The following is an 18,370-nucleotide window of genomic DNA, read 5'->3' as shown; positions in this document are numbered from 1 at the left end:
CATGACACCCCTTAAATCCCAAGTAACCTGAGAGTAATAATCACTTTTTAATGTCTCTCCTTGCTGCTGAGGAGACTTTTGGTCCGGGACATTTGGAAAAGTAGAATCAGGCCTGACGAATGAAGACGAATAATGAGCTAAATTTGCACAATTTGTCAAGTCATGAAAGAGGTCGGGGGTAACTGACCACAGCATGGAGAATTGTTATATAACAAATACCACTCCTTGGCTAAGAGCAGTAAAATCTAATGTGAATTTGACTCTAATCCTCTTGACATACTGTAGTCTCTCTCAGTTCTCTGCTTCAGTGATAATCCTTCTGTGCAGGAAGTTTGTAGGTCAAATATACACTTTCTGTTTATCTCATTTTATTTATTTATTTATTTTTTGGAAACCTCGTCTTTTTTACTCTCTGATTCTGTCTGAGTTGACTGTTCAAGTCCTCACCCAGTAGCCTGACACATTCTGCCTATGAAAAGCCTCTGAGGCTAATTGAAAACTCCATCTCCACTCTGGTTGTGAACTGCCAGCCAGTGGCCTTTAAAACTGCAAAGCTTCGCTTTGTGTCTGCTCTTTGTGTTTCTTCCTCTCTTACAGCAATTAGTGCCTCTGAAAACCATGAGAAGGTTAATGGAACAGTTCAACAATTTGGGAAATACACTTGCTTTCTTGTCAAAGAAGCTCAATACCACTCTCACATCTGTACCATAAATATGTTTCTGGAGCCAGCAGCTGGTTAGCTTAGCATAAAGACTGAAACAGGGGGGAAGAGCTAGCCTCTGTCCAAATGTAACAAAATCCACCGACTAGCACCTCTTAAATTCACTAATTAACACATTATAAACGTTTGTGTAATCCTGAAATATAAAAACCAAAGTATAAATGTGGCAATTTGCAGTTTAACAAAGGATTATATGGTGAACATTTTCTTTAAGAAATAGTCTTGTGCTTATCAAACTTTCAACACTTAAATTATTGTGTGGATTAAAGGAGATATAACATGTTAATTCCCCCGTTTCCAGCTTTATGCTGTGCTAAACTAACTGGATGCTAGCACCTGCAGCATATTTACCGTACAGACATCATTGTTGCATCAGTCTTCTCATTTAACTCTCAGCAAGTAAATGAATAATCAAATTTCCCAAATTGTCAAACTGTTTTGACTACTTTGAAGAGATGATAAGTCTATTGACACCGACCCGGGCAGCACAAGAATAAAGGGCTGAGGAGCCAAAGTAAATATAAAGCTCAAGGTGTCCATGAAGTAATTTTATCCCAAAAGGCAATTGGACTGAGAAGGGCTCAAAGTGAAGACAGTCATTTATTGAGCAGACTTGATAGGTTTAAGGATTGTTTGAACTCTTTAAAACCCGTTTTTTACTCATCTGTTATGTAAAGCTTATGAAACTTGACTCCGTCATCCTTGGAGGAGAATTGTCCAACATCCAAAGGCCTGTTTCTCACCTTGCCTGTAGGCCTCTTCTTCCTTTAATTTCAGAGTAAACTCCTCACCCCCAACCCTGACCTTATATCAGCCTGTTACAGACTGCTTGGCTAGTTGATTACTTCCAGATGCTGTCTAGAAAAGCCCACAGGATTGATACCATTCACCAGGGCCTTTCAAAGAGTACTCAGTGTAGGGTTTCCACAAAGAAGTGGTATGTGCATGCGTGTCTGCTTGTGTGTGAGCACGCTCACAAAATATGCAACAAAAAGTGAAAATATGTCCTGTTTATTTGGCACAGTTGTTGGAAGTCAAACGATGTGTGCAACTTAGAGCCCTTTCACATGCTACAACAGCTGAACAGGATGTACAGGTATATGAGCATGTTTATAATTCATAGCTTGAGTGTGCGTTGCCTTGATATTTAAGTGTATGTGTTTCAGTACATACATATAAATTATTAGCTCATGAGACCTGCATTACCTAAGAGTCTGATGATGAGAGAAGCTCCAGTGAAAGGATTATAGTTACTGTGAGGGGAATAAAGAATTGATTGGTGAGAGCATGTTTGACATGATTTATGGATTGCTGACCTTCCAATGTCAGTAACCTGGTCAAGTAATTACTGCACAAATAGTCTACAAAGGTTAATTATTATTCAGCCTTTTTGTTGTATCATAATGTTTCTTCACATCCCGGTGGCAAATGCCCCTCGGTCCAGTTCCAGTCACTGCCCAGTGTTTGGTAATAGAATATATGGTAATAGAATATGTGGCGACTTGTAATATGATTGCCACAGATTCAGTGCCTTTAATCCAACTTCACTTACAACTGCAGTTTACCTGCTGACACAGACAGAAAGAAAAGCCTCTGAGTCAAGACCTCTCAGTGTTGATTATGTATGTGTGTGGGCTTGTATTGCTATCTGTGTGAGGACTTTTTTCAGTTTTAAACCATCGTAGTGAGGACATTTCTGCACTGTACGGACTAAGGTGGCACATTTTGGACCTAGCAGTGAGATGGTTAACGTTAGGGTTCGGGGCTAGTGAATGCATTATGTCAGAGAGGGTCCTCACGAGTATAGAAAGACTGATGTGTTTGTGTTTATGCATGTGTGTATAACAGAGATAGAAAAGAACAGAACAGAACAGAATTGAATTGGAAAGAATAGAAAAGAAAGGAAAAGAAAAGAAAAGAATAGAAAAGAATAGAATAGAACAGATACATTACTAGACTTTGTGTGTCTCTGCCTTGCAGAAGGTCAGCTAAGTATCTCTGAGAGGACGGCTGTGTAAGAGAAGAAGCAGATGGACTCGACAGACTGTCTCTCCACATCTGTACAATACAAAAATAAACAGGCATCAGAAACAACCGGATAAAATATATTTTGTCAGAATGAATAAATGCATACGTTTAAGTGAAAGCTCTCTGTCTTTACGGCTCACCGTTTCTCCAGAGGGGAGGATGGTGTAGTTATTGTGCTGTTCCAGAGGCCTCGACTGAGCTTCACGGTGGGAAAGAAGCAATGGCGACTGCCTCCCATCTGACCTGCACATCTGCTTCTCGACTTTTCCCACTCCTCCTCTGGCATCGGAGCTCAGTTTGCGGACGGGGTTGGTGAGCCATTTCTTCAGGGCACTGACAGGGTGCCGGGATCCTCCTGACAAGGAGTTTGAGCAGGGGCTGGAGCTGCCTGAGGCCTGGTGGGGCACACAGCCCACTGATGGGGTGATAGTACCGTCACTGCCTGCCACAGAGTACGACTCTGCTGCAGAGAGAGAGAGAGAGAGCGAGAGAGAGGGGAAAAGGATTAGGTCAAAATTCAGCAGCTAACTGTGGGGTACATCCTCTCAGGTCAGATGCTGAAGACAGATTTCTGCACAAAAATGTTGTTTAATTTCCTGTGTTAAGCCCTAATTGTAACTTCAGTTGGTGCAGCTACTGTACTTACTGGTCCTAAATGATTATGAACACAAGAACAGATGTGTTCACATGAGGAATGACTCAAATTTAACTGGAATTTTTTATACTACAGTTTGACTGCTTTCATTTGTTGTACACTGTTACAAGAAAATGTAGTTAAACAAAAAATGTGGTAACGATAACCATTGAATAACCTTAAATAGTCCAAAGGTAAGCGGTAAACTGCCCAAGGTATAAAATTTTTTTTTTTTTTTTTAAATGTTTAGGTCACCAAAAACTGAAAAATTATGTAAATTTCATAGAAAACAGGCCTTTTTCTAACAAGAACATCTAAATAAACCTACACAGATTCACAATGTACTTTCTTGTGAAAAATAACTTAATTTACAAGTATTGAAATATAGATTTTATTTAGTTATTTTATTCTACTGTTATGTACAGTGATGGAATAAGTATTCAGATTTTTTAGTTAAAAGGAATATAGAGTTCCTTCATTCAAAGTATTAGCAAAATGTACTTGAAGTATCAAAAGTTTTCATTATGCAGCAGAATGGCCCCCATCAGTGTTATGGTATTATGTATAATTTGATTATCACTATTGATGTATTAACATGTAACCAGAATTTTAGTGTTGTATCTGGTCAGGGTGGAGCTCATTTCAAACTATTTTTATCCTTAAAATAATAAAAGAATGGCACATCAGCCTTGAAATTGTACTCACAGTAAGTACAGTACGTGAGTAGTAAATGTATTTACCATGGCTTTCCACACTGGTTATTCATTTTAATATTTTTTCAACTTAATCATGACATTGTGAATACCTTATCTGAAAATCTGCACTTGACTATCATTACAAATTAATTTCACTGTTAAATTCTGTCATTTTATACCAAGTCTGGTGACCGCAAACCTCATTTACCTCAGCTACAACTCTCTCGTTTCACCCACGTGCCGACTTATAGTGTGGATAGTGATGAACCATTGAAAGGACACAAACTTGAGTTAATTTTTGGCTTCTGTGACCTCAAGTCAGTTAAAACTGAACTCATCATGTCTGCAGTGAATTGCCCTCATTCTGAAACTTGGGCTGGACCAACACTGGAGCTGACACCCATTTACACCACAGCTGGATCTTGTTTCCTGCTTTAAGTCTCTAGACTGTGGAAACTGGTACCCTAATCCTCAACCACACTGTTTTAATCAAGCATCTTAACGTTAACATTTCATTCTGTTCTGCTGATCGTAGCAAAGTGGAATCTTTCAGGAGCCCCACTCTGTCGTTTTGGACTCTTCCCAGAAGCCACTATTCCCTGTCAGCACATTTATGTAAGCTGTAATCACAATAACAAGCTTTGAAGAAGCCAGGGAAAATCTGGGTCAGCCCTTTGCCAAAACTGCCTGATACAGCCATTAAACAAGACACCATACTGACAGTAAAATACTGAATGATGTGTTTTTCTTCCTGCTCCATTTCAGTTCTCCTACTATTTAATGGGGACTAGCAAAATTTTCCCTAAATTAAAAAAAAAAAAATGCAGAAATACCCAATTCACTGTTCATGACACTGGCTTTTTTGTGATGCTTTTATTCAGATGTATGTATGTATGGTACATATGTGCTGGTACCCTGAGCTAACTGTCAAAACAATCTAGACATCTAAAGTAGGCCGGATTAAAATAAGACTGTAATTAAACTAATTAATCGCCTGGTGCTTCACTCATGCAGTGAACGGCACAAACTCATTTCAGTAACGGAACGATTTAGAGGGAAGGGAGGAAGGTCATGGTATATGTTTATGTGTGTTTCTGTGCATGTGTGTAAGTCATAGAGAGAGTGTTTGTGTGTTTGTGCGTGTTTCTGGTGATCCCATGGGGTAGGGTTGAACCAGTGGAGTGTTGGAACAGTTTGCTTGTCTTCCAAAAGAATCTCCTCAAAGGGTCATGCTGACCAAAAATAATCAACCAGTTTAGGACGGTAGCAGAGGGAAAGCTAATCCCGAAAAGTACAAAGTACATCTGAGACTGATGGGAATGTCATTAGTTTTGCAAGCATTTGGTCATAAACCAAGGTGCTGCAGCAACTGAAATTTTGAAATTTTGAATTTTGAAAGTATGTACCTAATTTCATTGCAATCAGTCCAACAGATGGTGAGACATGCCACTAAAAATCAAAAATGCTAACCTGCTGGTGGCACTATCGGAAAAGTCAGATCAACAACGCCATTGGGAGTCCTCTGAGACCATGAGTGTGTGTGTACCAAATTTCATGGCATTCCATCAAATAGTTAAGAGACTGACTGATCGGTACTGTCATCCCTAGCCGCTAGTGTGGTTAAAAAACCATAAAGTACAAGCCCGTGTTGTCAAATTCAGTCGGCGTCACGATCTTTAATGCATGCTGATGTCTCTCTCTTGTATTTCCTGTCATTTTCCGCAGAAGCTGTGTTTCACTTAATCTAATGAGAAGAGACCAGACATCCTAACAACTAACCATAAAATGTCAGTTTGGCTTTACCAACCATATCCTCAACTACGTGACCCAAATAACAACAGAAATCCACTTTGTGCAAACATCTACAAATGTCCACATACACACATACTGTTTGCTATCACCCTTGAGCAGAGACAGCCATCTGGTCTCCTTGCTTTTTTTTTCTTTTTTGTTTTTTAATCCATCAAGGTCAGTCCATACAGAACTCCACTAACAACCATCTCACCATCTGTTGAAATGATACAAGTACACCTTACTGCAGGTTTTATGCATCAACACTTTCTCTGAACTGACCCTTAATGGTGCGTGATGGTCACTGTGATGTCCAAGTCACTGCTGAGCCGAGCGACTCAGCTTGTAATGTTTGTTTGAGACGCTTATGTAATGTGTCATTTTCCCACAGAGCAACAGCTGGACCACCATCCGGACTGCAAGGAGTTTCGGCAGCGCGTATGGATGCATGCTGTGAATGTGTCCTCGCATCTAGGCATTGTGGACATTCAAATGATATTCAACACTTTTATCTTGTGTAAGCCTTCGGTCTATGAAAATAGTGAATAGTGACTGTTTAAAACTCTAACTTAAATTTTAAGAGATATGTTTTCTGTGACCATTTTCACGCATCAGTGAGGCTGATTTGTGTGACATGGCAGCCGTAGAGGCAGTTTCATGTGTAACACTAATTCTCTAGCGCATACAGATTGATGGATGGATTAAGGTTGGGTGGGGTTGGATTCTCTCTGCAAACCCATTGGCTCAGACAACACACCTAACCAGATGGAAAGAGATGGCAGCAAACAGGCCCGCGCATTAGCGAGGGGTCAGTCAACCTGACTGTAATGCTGGCTGTTGCACTGAGGCACTAGCAGCTCAAACACTGTCAGCACATTGTACAACCTGCTTGATAGTTTGATATGCAAGGGTAGAAACTAACTTGTTGCTGAAATTGAGTAGATTGTTTGTGTGGTTTTTGGAGATTTTTTTTTTTAAGTACTCATTCACGATGGAAAAGGAAAGTCATCTGGCTTTACTTTGCTTACGTGTTTTTTTTGTGTGTTTTTCTACATTTCCACATGAGAAGTACACTTCCTCCCACTGTCTTTAGTTATACAGTTAATTCCCTGACCGACTTGCGACTTGCATGTGTTCAAAGATGTATTTTTTCAACTTTCTGTGTTAAAACAATCCAGTTCAAACTTTCCCCTCAGCCTGTTGAAGGAGTCAACACTATGCCCAAAAAAGCCCTTCTTTCTAAAATGTGTCTGAGCAGCTTATTTTAACTTGAATTGAAGTATATTTTTAAATTGGTAGGTAATTTATCAGTAAAGTGGCAGTTTGTCATTTAGAATAAGAATTTTGTAGTAGTCTGTCATCAAAGGTCAATATGATGTGATGCAGTTTATTGAGGAATTAGTATCCGTCGCTGAATCAGAATGTGTAGATGCAATGGGTGGATATAATCCACTTGGATGCTACTTCTGGATGAAAACCAAAACATTATTAATGTTAATGTCGGGTGAATAAAGAGAAGATCATTCTCATGATAAAGTGCATTTGTGCTTATCTGGCTCTGAAAGGAGAGAGAGTGCTGCTTCCATGACCTCCTTTACTGCATGGAAGTGCTTCTCTCTCTCTCTCTCTCTCTCTCTCTCTCTCTCTCTCTCTCTCTCTCTCTCTCTCTCTCTCTCTCTCTCTCTCTCTCTCTCTCTCTCTCTCTCTCTCTCTCTCTCTCTCTCTCTCTCTCTGCGCATATGGATGGGAGACAGATAACTACATCTTCCCCCACTCAACCCCATAGATGGTCAAAGTCAATAACAGCAGGAATTATTGAGATGCTGTTGGAGCGTCGCTTCAAACAGCATGATGACACTTCACCAAGTCTAAGCATGACTAAAGCTCTGCACGTTTCTTCATTTGTGTGACACGTGTATATGTGCATGCTGATGGATGAAATCATCATTATTGCTATCAGATCCAGTCATTTTGGACTCAAAAGGCCCGCTTCACTTCTTGTTGAAATACTGCCAAGAAAAATACCTCTCAGTCCACATTATTGTCAACTTCAAAACTTTCACTTTCACATCATCTGCATCCATTCAAACCTTAGCAGGACTGATGCACAGTTTATCAATCCACTTATCAGTGATTAGCCTGGATTGCCTGAAAAAAGTTGTGTGAGCTTTGTGTAGTCTGATAAATATCCTCAAGTGATTTCACTTGAGTTAGCACTGGTTGGGGCTGGAGACTACAAGTTTGAAAATGAAAACATCAGCTTATCAGACCTCTGTAGCCCACTCCACATCTTTGCTTGAGGTATAGCGTCTCAAGGCTACATTAGCTGCTAGAAGTTTAACACACCCAAATCTCCCGACAAACTGTCAGCACTCAAGTTCCATTGTGGGTAATGCAGGAGCCAGGTTTTGAAAGAAGATAGCTCTTACTCTGTTGCATCGATTTTCGGGAAATTTTTTAACTGTACATGTTGAATCTGACAATATTTCAGGCTTGCAACGTAAATCAGCGTAATACTCTTTTAAGGTACTGCAGCTGCTGACTGCTACTGTTAGCTTTTATCCACTGGCCAGCGGCCACTGCTACATTACAAGTTGATTCAGTAAATATTAGCAAACTAAGATATACCAGGCATTTAAAAGTACATTTCAATCTATATTATCATTATGTGCATATGTGATATGAAAATCAGTGTTATGTCTTTGCTTTCTTCACTCTTTTTACTCTTTCTTGAATCAGACCACTGAGTGTCTTTCTGGTCAGGCAGGATAGTGAACTCAGCTATTAATACGTCAGTTGTATTTCCTAGTAAACTATGACCAGAATTAATATGATTAATATCCCTTCACCCTAAAATGCGATTACATCCTGCATATTGACAATTGACCCTGTTACAGTTTCTACAATGTAGTTGCACATCTACTCCTCACGCCACCACTTCCTTTTTCCCACGGCATTGCAGGCTGCTGATGTGGGCTCTCACTGGTACACTGTGGTCTATCCTCTTACTGTAGTTTTTGTCTCTCACCCCAAAACCCCTCTCAGTCTACTCCATCTCTTCTCAGTAAAGTCTGGCTGGTTTGAGTTTACTGTAGCTGCTGACTTTTTCTGTCTGCTGTTTACTGCTGAGCAGCAACAGTACACAAGTTTATCAAAGCTTTTGGCAAAAAGCAGCTGTCTTCTGCAGCTGGAAATTATGTTTGTGAGTCTGAACCAAAACAGTAAAGTTCTAAAATCAGATCAACGAGCTGAAAGACACTAAAACGCTCGACTGAACTGAGGGGAACTGCAGAATCGGGTGATCATTCTCTGTGTGTTTGTCACTACTTGTTTCAGTTTTTCTTTTAAGTTTTAATGTTCACACCATATCTAAATTGTGTGCTTTAATGTAAATCAAGTCCAAATGAAGATTAGCCAGCCCTGTGGTTCAACGACAATATTCAAGCAAAACACACAACAATCAAATACAAAAGTGCAAAATGGCTAAGCCAATATACAGGCTTCTATATATGTATGTGTTCCATGTCACAAAACACTTTTGTGTTTGTTAGTCATCATGTTTACTTCTTCACATACTGGCAGTGATGAAATCACACATTGGAGGGCTAATGGACTATTAGTCATGGCGTTGTCTGAGCCAGACAGTGAGAGACATTGAGACTGCTGGCCGGACTTTTAAGTAAATTTCCAAGCAAGTTTCCCGGACACACTTTATCTGGAGGTGTATCTCTGTCTTTATAAATAGCTGTTGGACATTGTGCCAAATGAAATTAAACACTCAATGAGAGAGGTATTGCTAAATGAAGGAGTTTATGAAGGAAGTCTTCAGGGGAGGTAGAGGGAGATCAGATACCTCAAAAAATAAAGGAGAAAGCTCTAAATCACGTACAAACAACTTGAAAGAAGAAACAACACTTGAAAATGAAGCAAAGGATGTCCAGCAAAGTACATCTTTCCTACAACCACAGTATAGAAAAGATATGAAAGAAGAGACAAACATATTACATAGAAAAAAAAGAGAGCCAGTGCTATCCTTACTGGGATTGCTAGTCTTTCTATAAACACAAACCAAAATCATCCAGCAATACTGACATCACATCATGCAAGCGAAGTGTATCCCACAGAGAAGTGTCAGAGATGTCCTATTAAGCTTTGTGAACAAAGGTGAAAAAGCAAGGCATCTCAAAACAAGGCTGCATTAATTTTCACATTTCACGCGTCTATTTGCAGGGTCCGTAAGAGCAGTGGAACTCAGAGAGCGGTTGTTCTGTAATCACTCCCCAAGCAACTGGAACAACAGAGGATTTAAGCTTTGGGCAGTAATGTGACGTGTTTGTGTGTCTATGTATGTGCCTGTGTGTGTCTGCATGTTCGAACATGTGTGTGTGTACAGCTGCCTTTCCACTGAAACAGTGTCACAGTATTGTAGGGGTACAGATTAAGGAAAGCACTTTCTGTTTGTGCCCACTGCCATATATGGAGTCTCAAAACTGACAAAAAGTATAAAAAGTTATCAGACTTCTCAAAAATATAAAAATTTATAACATATAAAAATAAATCAATAAATAATATTTCTAGTTAAATAATTAAAATGGAGTCCAAAAAGAAATACCTACTCTTTGGTTAAAGAAGAAAAAAAAAGAAAAACGCCGATCACTGATTGGTTACTCTTTAGCTACTGTTACTCTTGTAACAGTAACTAGAGCATTGAAACGGCAAAGTTACCGGCTAGCTACCTGGAAGTTCACAGACACTATCATTCTTGTCTTCATCAAGTACTACAATGAAAGTCCAGGACTTTGTTGGGTTATCCTTCATATGTGTGTGATTTAATGTCTCTTTTCTCATTATGTTAAACAAACTAAAATAAAACTTACAAGTTGTGTTAGCTAGCTAACTTTTAAGTATTTTCATCAAGGCTAAAATGCTTTAGGTACTTTTAAAAGAGTAATGCTCCAGTGATGGAGATAGAGAGAGCATAGTGAAGATTGTTCTATTCTGTATCTCATAAATACAATTGATTTTTTCCGGATACAAGTATGTGTGTTTGTGGTAGGGGTCTAGTTTTTTAGGGAAAGGAATGTCGGGACAGTGACCCATTGACTCTTGTGTTTGCATGATTCAGTGATCAGCAGCATATTCAGAGACACTGCAGAGATACAGATGTGGCACTAACACAGACCCTTTGTCTCTTTGGAACATGAATCCCTCACTGGCTGCTCTTGTTGTACCTGTATCAACTAATTCCAAACACAGACTGAAAATCTGCTGTAGATGAAACCTGAAGAAAATTTGTGAAAGTAACTCTCTACCTTGTCTTCAAGCATATAAATCCACAAACAAACCCACCAGCATGTTATTTTGGGGAATACTCTCTAAAAGTGTTTTTTTGTATTTCATGCAGTCATGCAAACTTCACATTTAAAGGAATGATCCACTATTTTCAGTTCTCTATCCCCTTGAAGGTAGGAGTAATGATCAATATAGAGTGCAAACTTTGTCAACATTTTTGGTATCCCCAATCCAGAGCTTCCCAGATGGCAACATCAATAAAGTAGACCACTGGGGTGTAGTAAAAGTCCAGGTTTCAAAAAAGAAGTTACACTACCTGTGCTATGTGAGCATGATACCACTTGTATCAGAGATCGGTTGCCTCACAAATGTATAATGTATACAACACAATATACACTACGTTTGACAAACTAAAGTCAACAGGAAAGAAAGGGCAGTTTTCTAGCTACTTTGTACAGTTACTGTTTCTGTTTCTTGCTATTTACTGGCAGCATTTTACCAAGTGTTAACACTGTTTGCTTGGTTGCTAAATGTGGCTGCGGTAGTCGCTAACAATAGCAAGTCAGCATAATTAATATAGGGATGTTCGTGTTTCAGCTTATCCTTCCAACTATCATAATATTAGCCATTGCTTTATTGTTGTGCATTCAATATTGCATTTACACAATTCTACAAACCACAAACACACAACAGGGAAAACAGTAGGATGCTAATCTTAGCCTCTCAGACCCATCTAAGGTCCTCAGTTAGCCTAAAGGGATGCGTATCTGGTGTGTAGTAGAAATAAGTATTGCAGAAATGGTTGACACCAGTAAAAGCTGAACTGTAAGTGGAAATATGGTTTTGTTTTTTTAAAACCATTACTGAGTAGATTTATACAAACCTGGTAACAAGTGGAGTGGAGGGATAACACATAATTTGTTTTAATCTCAGCTTTTTGCTAAAGGGTGGCCTACATAAGACCTTGTCCAGACAGCACCATCCTCTGTTTTCCAGTATTCTAATAGATGCTGCTACCCTCTTAGTTTTACAAGGAGGGTCAGTAAGACTAGGAATTAAATTAAATGTCCTAAATATAACATTTTGGGGAAAAAAAGTGTAGAGAAAGGTTCAGTAGATTTTATTTTATTTTATAACTTAGAAAAACCAGCTCTGGCTTTGCAAGACCCTATAAGAAAGGGACATCTGCGTGAATTGCCTTCCATTAGGCAATTTTGTTGCTTGTATGTAACAAAACATTACGTACAGGCAACAAAATTAACTGTCTGCAACATCTTTGGGAAGTCAGAAAAGCAATCTACTATAATATATATGTCATGAGTGAAAAGTAAAGTCCTTTACAGTTGATGTGTAGACTTTTTAGTCTGCAGTCAGACAACATCTACAGTACAGGTCCAGCAGAACATCTACATACCTCTGACTCGGACGAAGCAGCAGCCACATTTGCTGAGCAGTTTTCTGAACAGGTGCTGACACCCACACCTTCGCTGGTGGTGACCCCCTCTCATGATAATCCAATCCTGCTGCTAGAGCCAAGACTATCAGAAGCAGGCATAGTGCTGGATGGACACACACTTAAGCACATGCACACACACTATTCCTGCAGTAATTCCCAGAGGAGATGAGAGAAAAAGTTTTCAGAGAGCTCCAGAGTCATTATCTAAATCTGTGTAGAAATCCCTGAGACAAAAATTCTGTTACTATCCCCTGATTTGAAGACAAATATCAGCAGAAAAACAGAGAGGTCGTCCTCTCTTCCACTCCTGAGCCTATCTGTGTGGTCAGATATTGGGAAGAGATTATGAGAGGGACCAAAAGTAAGTGAGGGAGCGACAGAGAGTCAGGGAAGGGGAGGAGCTGAGATGAGGGAGGGGATGGTAGATAACGTGCTGCGTTGCTATGCCAGCATCTCTTTTCCAGTCCCACCTTCTCTCATTTCTCCTTCCTCCCCTTCCTTTCCCCCTCCCCTCGATCTTCACACTTCCCTCATCAGCTTCCCTTCTCTTCTCCCTACACTCCCTGCATGAGCAATGAAACCAAAACGGACTTTAGCCATTTCGGTGGCATGTCTCTATAGATGGCAATCTTGGTCGATCGGTCATCCATCTCTTTGGACCATATCTCAACAACTACTGACAGGATTACCACCACATTTTGCAAAGAAATTCATGGTCCCCTAAAGAAGAATCCTACGGATTTTTTTCACTTATGGGCATCAGCGGGTCAAAGTTTTGATTTGTTCAATACTTTGGTTTATGACCAAACACTGGCCAAACTAATGACATTCACATTGGGACTCCCACAAGAGGTCACAAGATAAATCTAAGGGTAGGGAAAAAAGACAAACATACAATATATATTTGTGCTACATGAACTTGGGTTTATTTTTTTGTGTGAAAAAAATGTATCCTTTTAAAAAGGAAAAAACAATCTTTAGTTGAGCTATCCACCAACCAGTAATATATACAAAATGTACTGAGAGGTCACCAGTAGACATACCTTCATTTTAAGGGGTTACAAGCCAGAAAGACTGGAACCACTGTTTAAAGTGAAGAGGAAATTCAAAAAATTTCTGGAAGATTCACTTGAACTGCTGCTAATGCTTCATGGGTTTTTTAGTCACCAAAAACTCAGGAGTGTGTGCACAAATACCATGATGATCCCACTGCAATCCCACTGCAACCATGACAATCCCACAGTCACACAGTGACTGTGTAAAGCTTTTCAATAAAACTTAGTTAAACTGTACTTAGTTGTACTGACACTTGCTGATCAACAAAGATGATCGGTGATAATGTACATTTTAAAACTGGTAAAGGACCTTTTGCTCTAAACAACAAAGCAGTTGCCTGCTCTTTTTTTTTCCCCACCACAGGTACCAGAGCACTTCCTCTGGTGTGAACAAACCAACATGTAGAAATATCCCTTCAAACAGCAAACTGAGCTGGCAGGACGGAGGCAGGCCGGTTTAATCTCAAAGCAAAGATTAAGTATTCATGACTAGATGATCTTCTGAGCACAGCTGTCCAGGCTCGTGGCAGCCGGTAGTGTGATTCAAGTAGATTTATACATAAACTCATGAACCATAACATTTACAAAGTCATTCGAGAAGGAGAAAACAGCTGCTGTTTCTATGAAACACACGCATATTACACAGTTACACGCACACACGCACACACACACACACACACACACACACACACACACACACACACACACACACACACACACACACAGACACACACACACGCACACACAGACAGATGAGTACACAGTCACGTCACAGGTTGATCAACACAACCCTCCAACCTCAATCCACCGAGGACAGATTACGGCTGTAAAAATATCAAAATGCACTCGTTCTCTTGGCCATTGAGTTAAGCTTTTAAAAACTCTACTGAAATGATCATCCCTGTGAGATAAAAAGCAATGATCTCCCCACAATGTGGGATTACTGTATCTGCATGCATGTGTATGTGAGCCTGCACATGCTTAATTAGTCAATATATAATCATCAGGATAAGGTAATGGGTTGCTTTGAGTGTTTTGAATTTTAAATTCTTCAATGATGTTTTGTGTGCAAAGTTGCAACACTTTCTGTAAAATCTGTGATATCACCACTGCTCTTCCTTTCTGTCAGACAGCTTCCCTGACATAAGAGGTTCACAATGTGGTGCACTACAGTATTTCAGTAAATTCACTGAAGACTTCAGTACAGCAGATAAACCCACTGTGTTACCTTTGCATCCTGCAGCCGCACTGGATTTCCTGGCCCACTTGAACTGTGTCCTGATGTCCTGATTGTTTTCATCCGACAACAGTTTCTCCCGGCTAGTATCTGAAATCTTATACATGAGACAGACGTGAGTAAGTGGATGAAGTTAAAAACAAGATAAGTTAGAGCTGAATTAAGAACACCTTGTACTCTTTATCAAAAGCATTTAATTGTAGCTCTAATTGTATTTTCATGTGTTTGCGTGATAGGTATAGGGGTAGGTAGACCCTGGCAGGACAGGAAAAGTGATAGTACTAATTGTACCACTTCTCTACTCCATTTCACCTCTCTCTCTCCACTCTTCTCTCTTTCCTATTTTTGTTTCAGTTTAAGTGGTTTATTATCTTATCTGAGGAATTTCTCTGAGAGGACTAAACTGATTGGGAGACAGCACAACATCAAATTCCAGCAGGGTCAAATGAGACTAATGCTGCAGATGGCCACCTTAATGAAGACAAAGATAGTTGAAAAAATTTGGGGGATGTATTTGAGAAAAGTCCTGCACCTTGTTCAATTCTGATGGATTTGCATCGAAAACTTGAAAATTCAGAGTATTACAACAAAAATCAGGGCTTTTTTCCATAACAGATGGGCAGTTATATTTAAACTAAAACTGACTGGAAAATCAACCCTATATTTAAGAAGAAGGAGTATGATAATGGTTTGATAATAGGACCAGCAGCTCCATATTTTAGCATCTATATTCATTTTTACAAGGATAAAAATCCCGGTTCATCAGAGTTTTATATACAGTAAATCTCACAAAGAATCATGTTAACATTGGATTAAAAATTGCTAAACTAATAACACTACATAGACAGCAAGATTTTACTAAAGTGAAGATTAAAGATAAAAGGTAAAGATAATCTGACACAACAAAATGCAGCATGCATACAATACTCTTCTTACTTTCAGGGTCTTGTTTTATGTTATTAAATATGTGTTCTACTCAATTAAATTTCACACAATTTTTGTTTACCCATATGATAATTAAGAGCAGCCCAAGTTGATAAGTTTTTACCACCAAAGTTTTTTATTTCCATCACCACATTTTTTAACAATGTTGGAATCGTGGACCAAAGACACTCACCTTTTCAGCCTTGTATCCCAGAAGCTGTTCAGTCTTGCCTTGCACTTTGGCCAAAGTCTTCATTTTGCATCCCTTGCTCTTCTGTTCCCCTTGATTTTGTCCTAATGTCGTGTCCTCTCTCTTCACCTTAAGGTCTTTAAATTCTGTCTCACTCTTCTTTCCCTGTTCAAGCATCCATGCCTGGTCCTTTGATTTTATTTTGATAATAAAGGCAGAAAACAAGTCGGAAAGGCTTCAGAAAAATATCTGTGCTATCCTGCTTGACGTCCAACAAAAGAACAAAAGGAGACAATTTACACTTTTCACCAGATCTTTTTCTCCCCTGGGCAGATGAGGACAGCTGGTCAATTGCAGTGTGATCTGTCTTCGGGCCCTCCTGCACAAAAGGGGGGTCAATCGGTCAGGACAGGTCCAGCCCTGTCCCACAGGTTCCATAGGCTAATTTCAGTCTGTGACCATTCCCAAAGCAGGAGCTTTAAGTAACTCAAATAACTAACTTGTTATCATAGGGTAGACCCGATTGTACCGCCTATATATTTTTCATTTCTTATTTATTCTGTTTTAACATATATATTTTTCAACTTAAAACGTTTCTTTTAGTTTCTAGCAAGACTGCGTAGAATATATTGAAATCCTCTTAAACCTCACTTTAGAGCAGACAGAGGCATTTCAGATTTAAATCGTGTTACTACAGTTTGTAAATTTCTGATAATTAGGACACATATAACTGCCCCACAGTTTCACCCGAGATTAGAGCCTGTGAGCAGTTTGAGAGATCCCCATCCTGTGGTGAATCTGAGAAACACCATCACTCTGCCTCGGCTTCAACCGTCGCTCTGTGAAATAAGTTTTGCTGCTGTTGTCCTTTTTTAAGTGCTGAGTTTGGACTCTGTCCCATCTGTCTCAGTGCACGTCAGTCACCTCTGATAGGATTTGATTGTCTGCTAGTCAGTCGTAACCATTAATTAGATTCCTCTGATTTAAGCAGCTTACAGTTAACATTTTATACAGTTATAATTGGATTGATTACTTATTTCTGGACCAAATACAAAATACTGTACGTGGTTTCTATGCAAAAACAAATTTTTGCATGAATTCATTTTTATTCATATTTGACAGAAGACAAGGTGTGATTGTTGTTGACATGTAATTGTTTTTCCCCTTTTAAGTTTTCTCTTCCATGTTTTTCTGTTTATGTTCGCATTTATTTTTCAGATAGGGTTTGTGCCATTATGTTGTTGGTCAGATGTACCATTGACAGTTTATCATATACAGCTCTAGAAAAAACTAAGAGACCACTGGAAAAATTTTCTGAAATCAGCATCTCTACATGCAAGACAGCCATTCCATTCCAGTGTCTGTTGGATTCCAACACATGCACACCTCATTCTACTTAATGAAGTACTGATAGGTGATCACCTGAACCAAATCTTATTTAACCAGGAAAAGTATAAAAGCCACTGCTGTGGTCATCACTATCCTCTTGCATTAGGACAAGCTGGATGACAAAAACAGTGCTAGTAGTACCTCAAAAGTAATTGGAATCAAAAAATAATAATATTGACCATGCCAAATGAAAAGTTGAAAAGAAATGTTTCGAGTGAGGAAAAGAAGGGTTCAATTCTGGCTTCACTGGCAGATAAATCCAGATACAGTGAGCGTCAGGTTACTTCCATCCTTTGAATTTCTAAGATGGCGGTTCATGAGAACAAGGTCAAGCAGCAGACATTGGGTACAACAAACAAAGCTACAGACCGGCAGAGGGCGAAAACGACTCTCCACTGACCGGGATGACCGTCAAGTCATTTGGATGTCACTCAGCAACCGTAGGATGACATCAAGTGACCTACAAAAAGAATGGCAAATGGCAACTGGGGTGAAATGCATGGCGAGAACGGTTTGAAACAGGCTCCGACGGGTAGGGCTCAAGTCGTGTAAAGCTAGAAAAAAGCCCTTCATCAATGAAAAGCAAAGAAGAGCCAGGCTGAGGTCTGCAAAAGACAATAAGGATTGGACCACAGAGGAATGGACTAAGGTCATCTTCTCTGATGAGTCCAATTTTCAGCTTTGCCCAACACCTGGTCGTGTAATGGTTAGACGGAGACCTGGAGAGGCCTACGAGCCACAGTGTCTCGCACCCACTGTGGAATTTTGGTGGAGGATCGGTGATGATCGTGGGGTGCTTCAGGAAGGCTGGAATCAGGCAGATGCGTCTTTGTGTGGATGAAGGACCACCAGATCAAGACCCTGTCATGGCCAGCCCAATGTCCAGACCTGAACCCCATTGAAAACCTCTGGAATGAGATCAAGAGGAAGATTGATGGTCACAAGCCAACAAACAAAG

At 39.7% G+C, this 18,370-nt stretch overlaps 1 protein-coding gene across 2 annotated transcripts in view; it reads right to left on the bottom strand.

Moving 5' to 3' along the window:
* Positions 1-18,370, bottom strand: part of arhgef25b (Rho guanine nucleotide exchange factor (GEF) 25b) — a 35,471-nt gene that overhangs the window by 9,351 nt on the left and 7,750 nt on the right. The window contains exons 3-7 of one of the 2 annotated variants that reach the window (XM_040158600.1): positions 16,324-16,402; positions 16,027-16,212; positions 14,901-15,006; positions 2,890-3,212; positions 2,675-2,779 (exon numbers count right to left, since the gene is read on the bottom strand). In XM_040158600.1, coding sequence (XP_040014534.1) covers positions 2,675-2,779; positions 2,890-3,212; positions 14,901-15,006; positions 16,027-16,212; positions 16,324-16,402 — 799 coding nt within the window. Of the gene's footprint in view, positions 1-2,674; positions 2,780-2,889; positions 3,213-12,575; positions 12,944-14,900; positions 15,007-16,026; positions 16,213-16,323; positions 16,403-18,370 lie in introns of those variants that run through there. The other variant, XM_040158601.1, reaches the window with a different exon arrangement.

Source organism: Xiphias gladius, chromosome 21 (genome assembly GCF_016859285.1).
Source record: "Xiphias gladius isolate SHS-SW01 ecotype Sanya breed wild chromosome 21, ASM1685928v1, whole genome shotgun sequence".
Lineage (NCBI taxonomy): Eukaryota > Metazoa > Chordata > Actinopteri > Istiophoriformes > Xiphiidae > Xiphias > Xiphias gladius.
The sequence above is the reverse complement of the archived record's forward strand: the minus strand, read 5'-3'. Positions and strand labels throughout refer to the sequence as shown.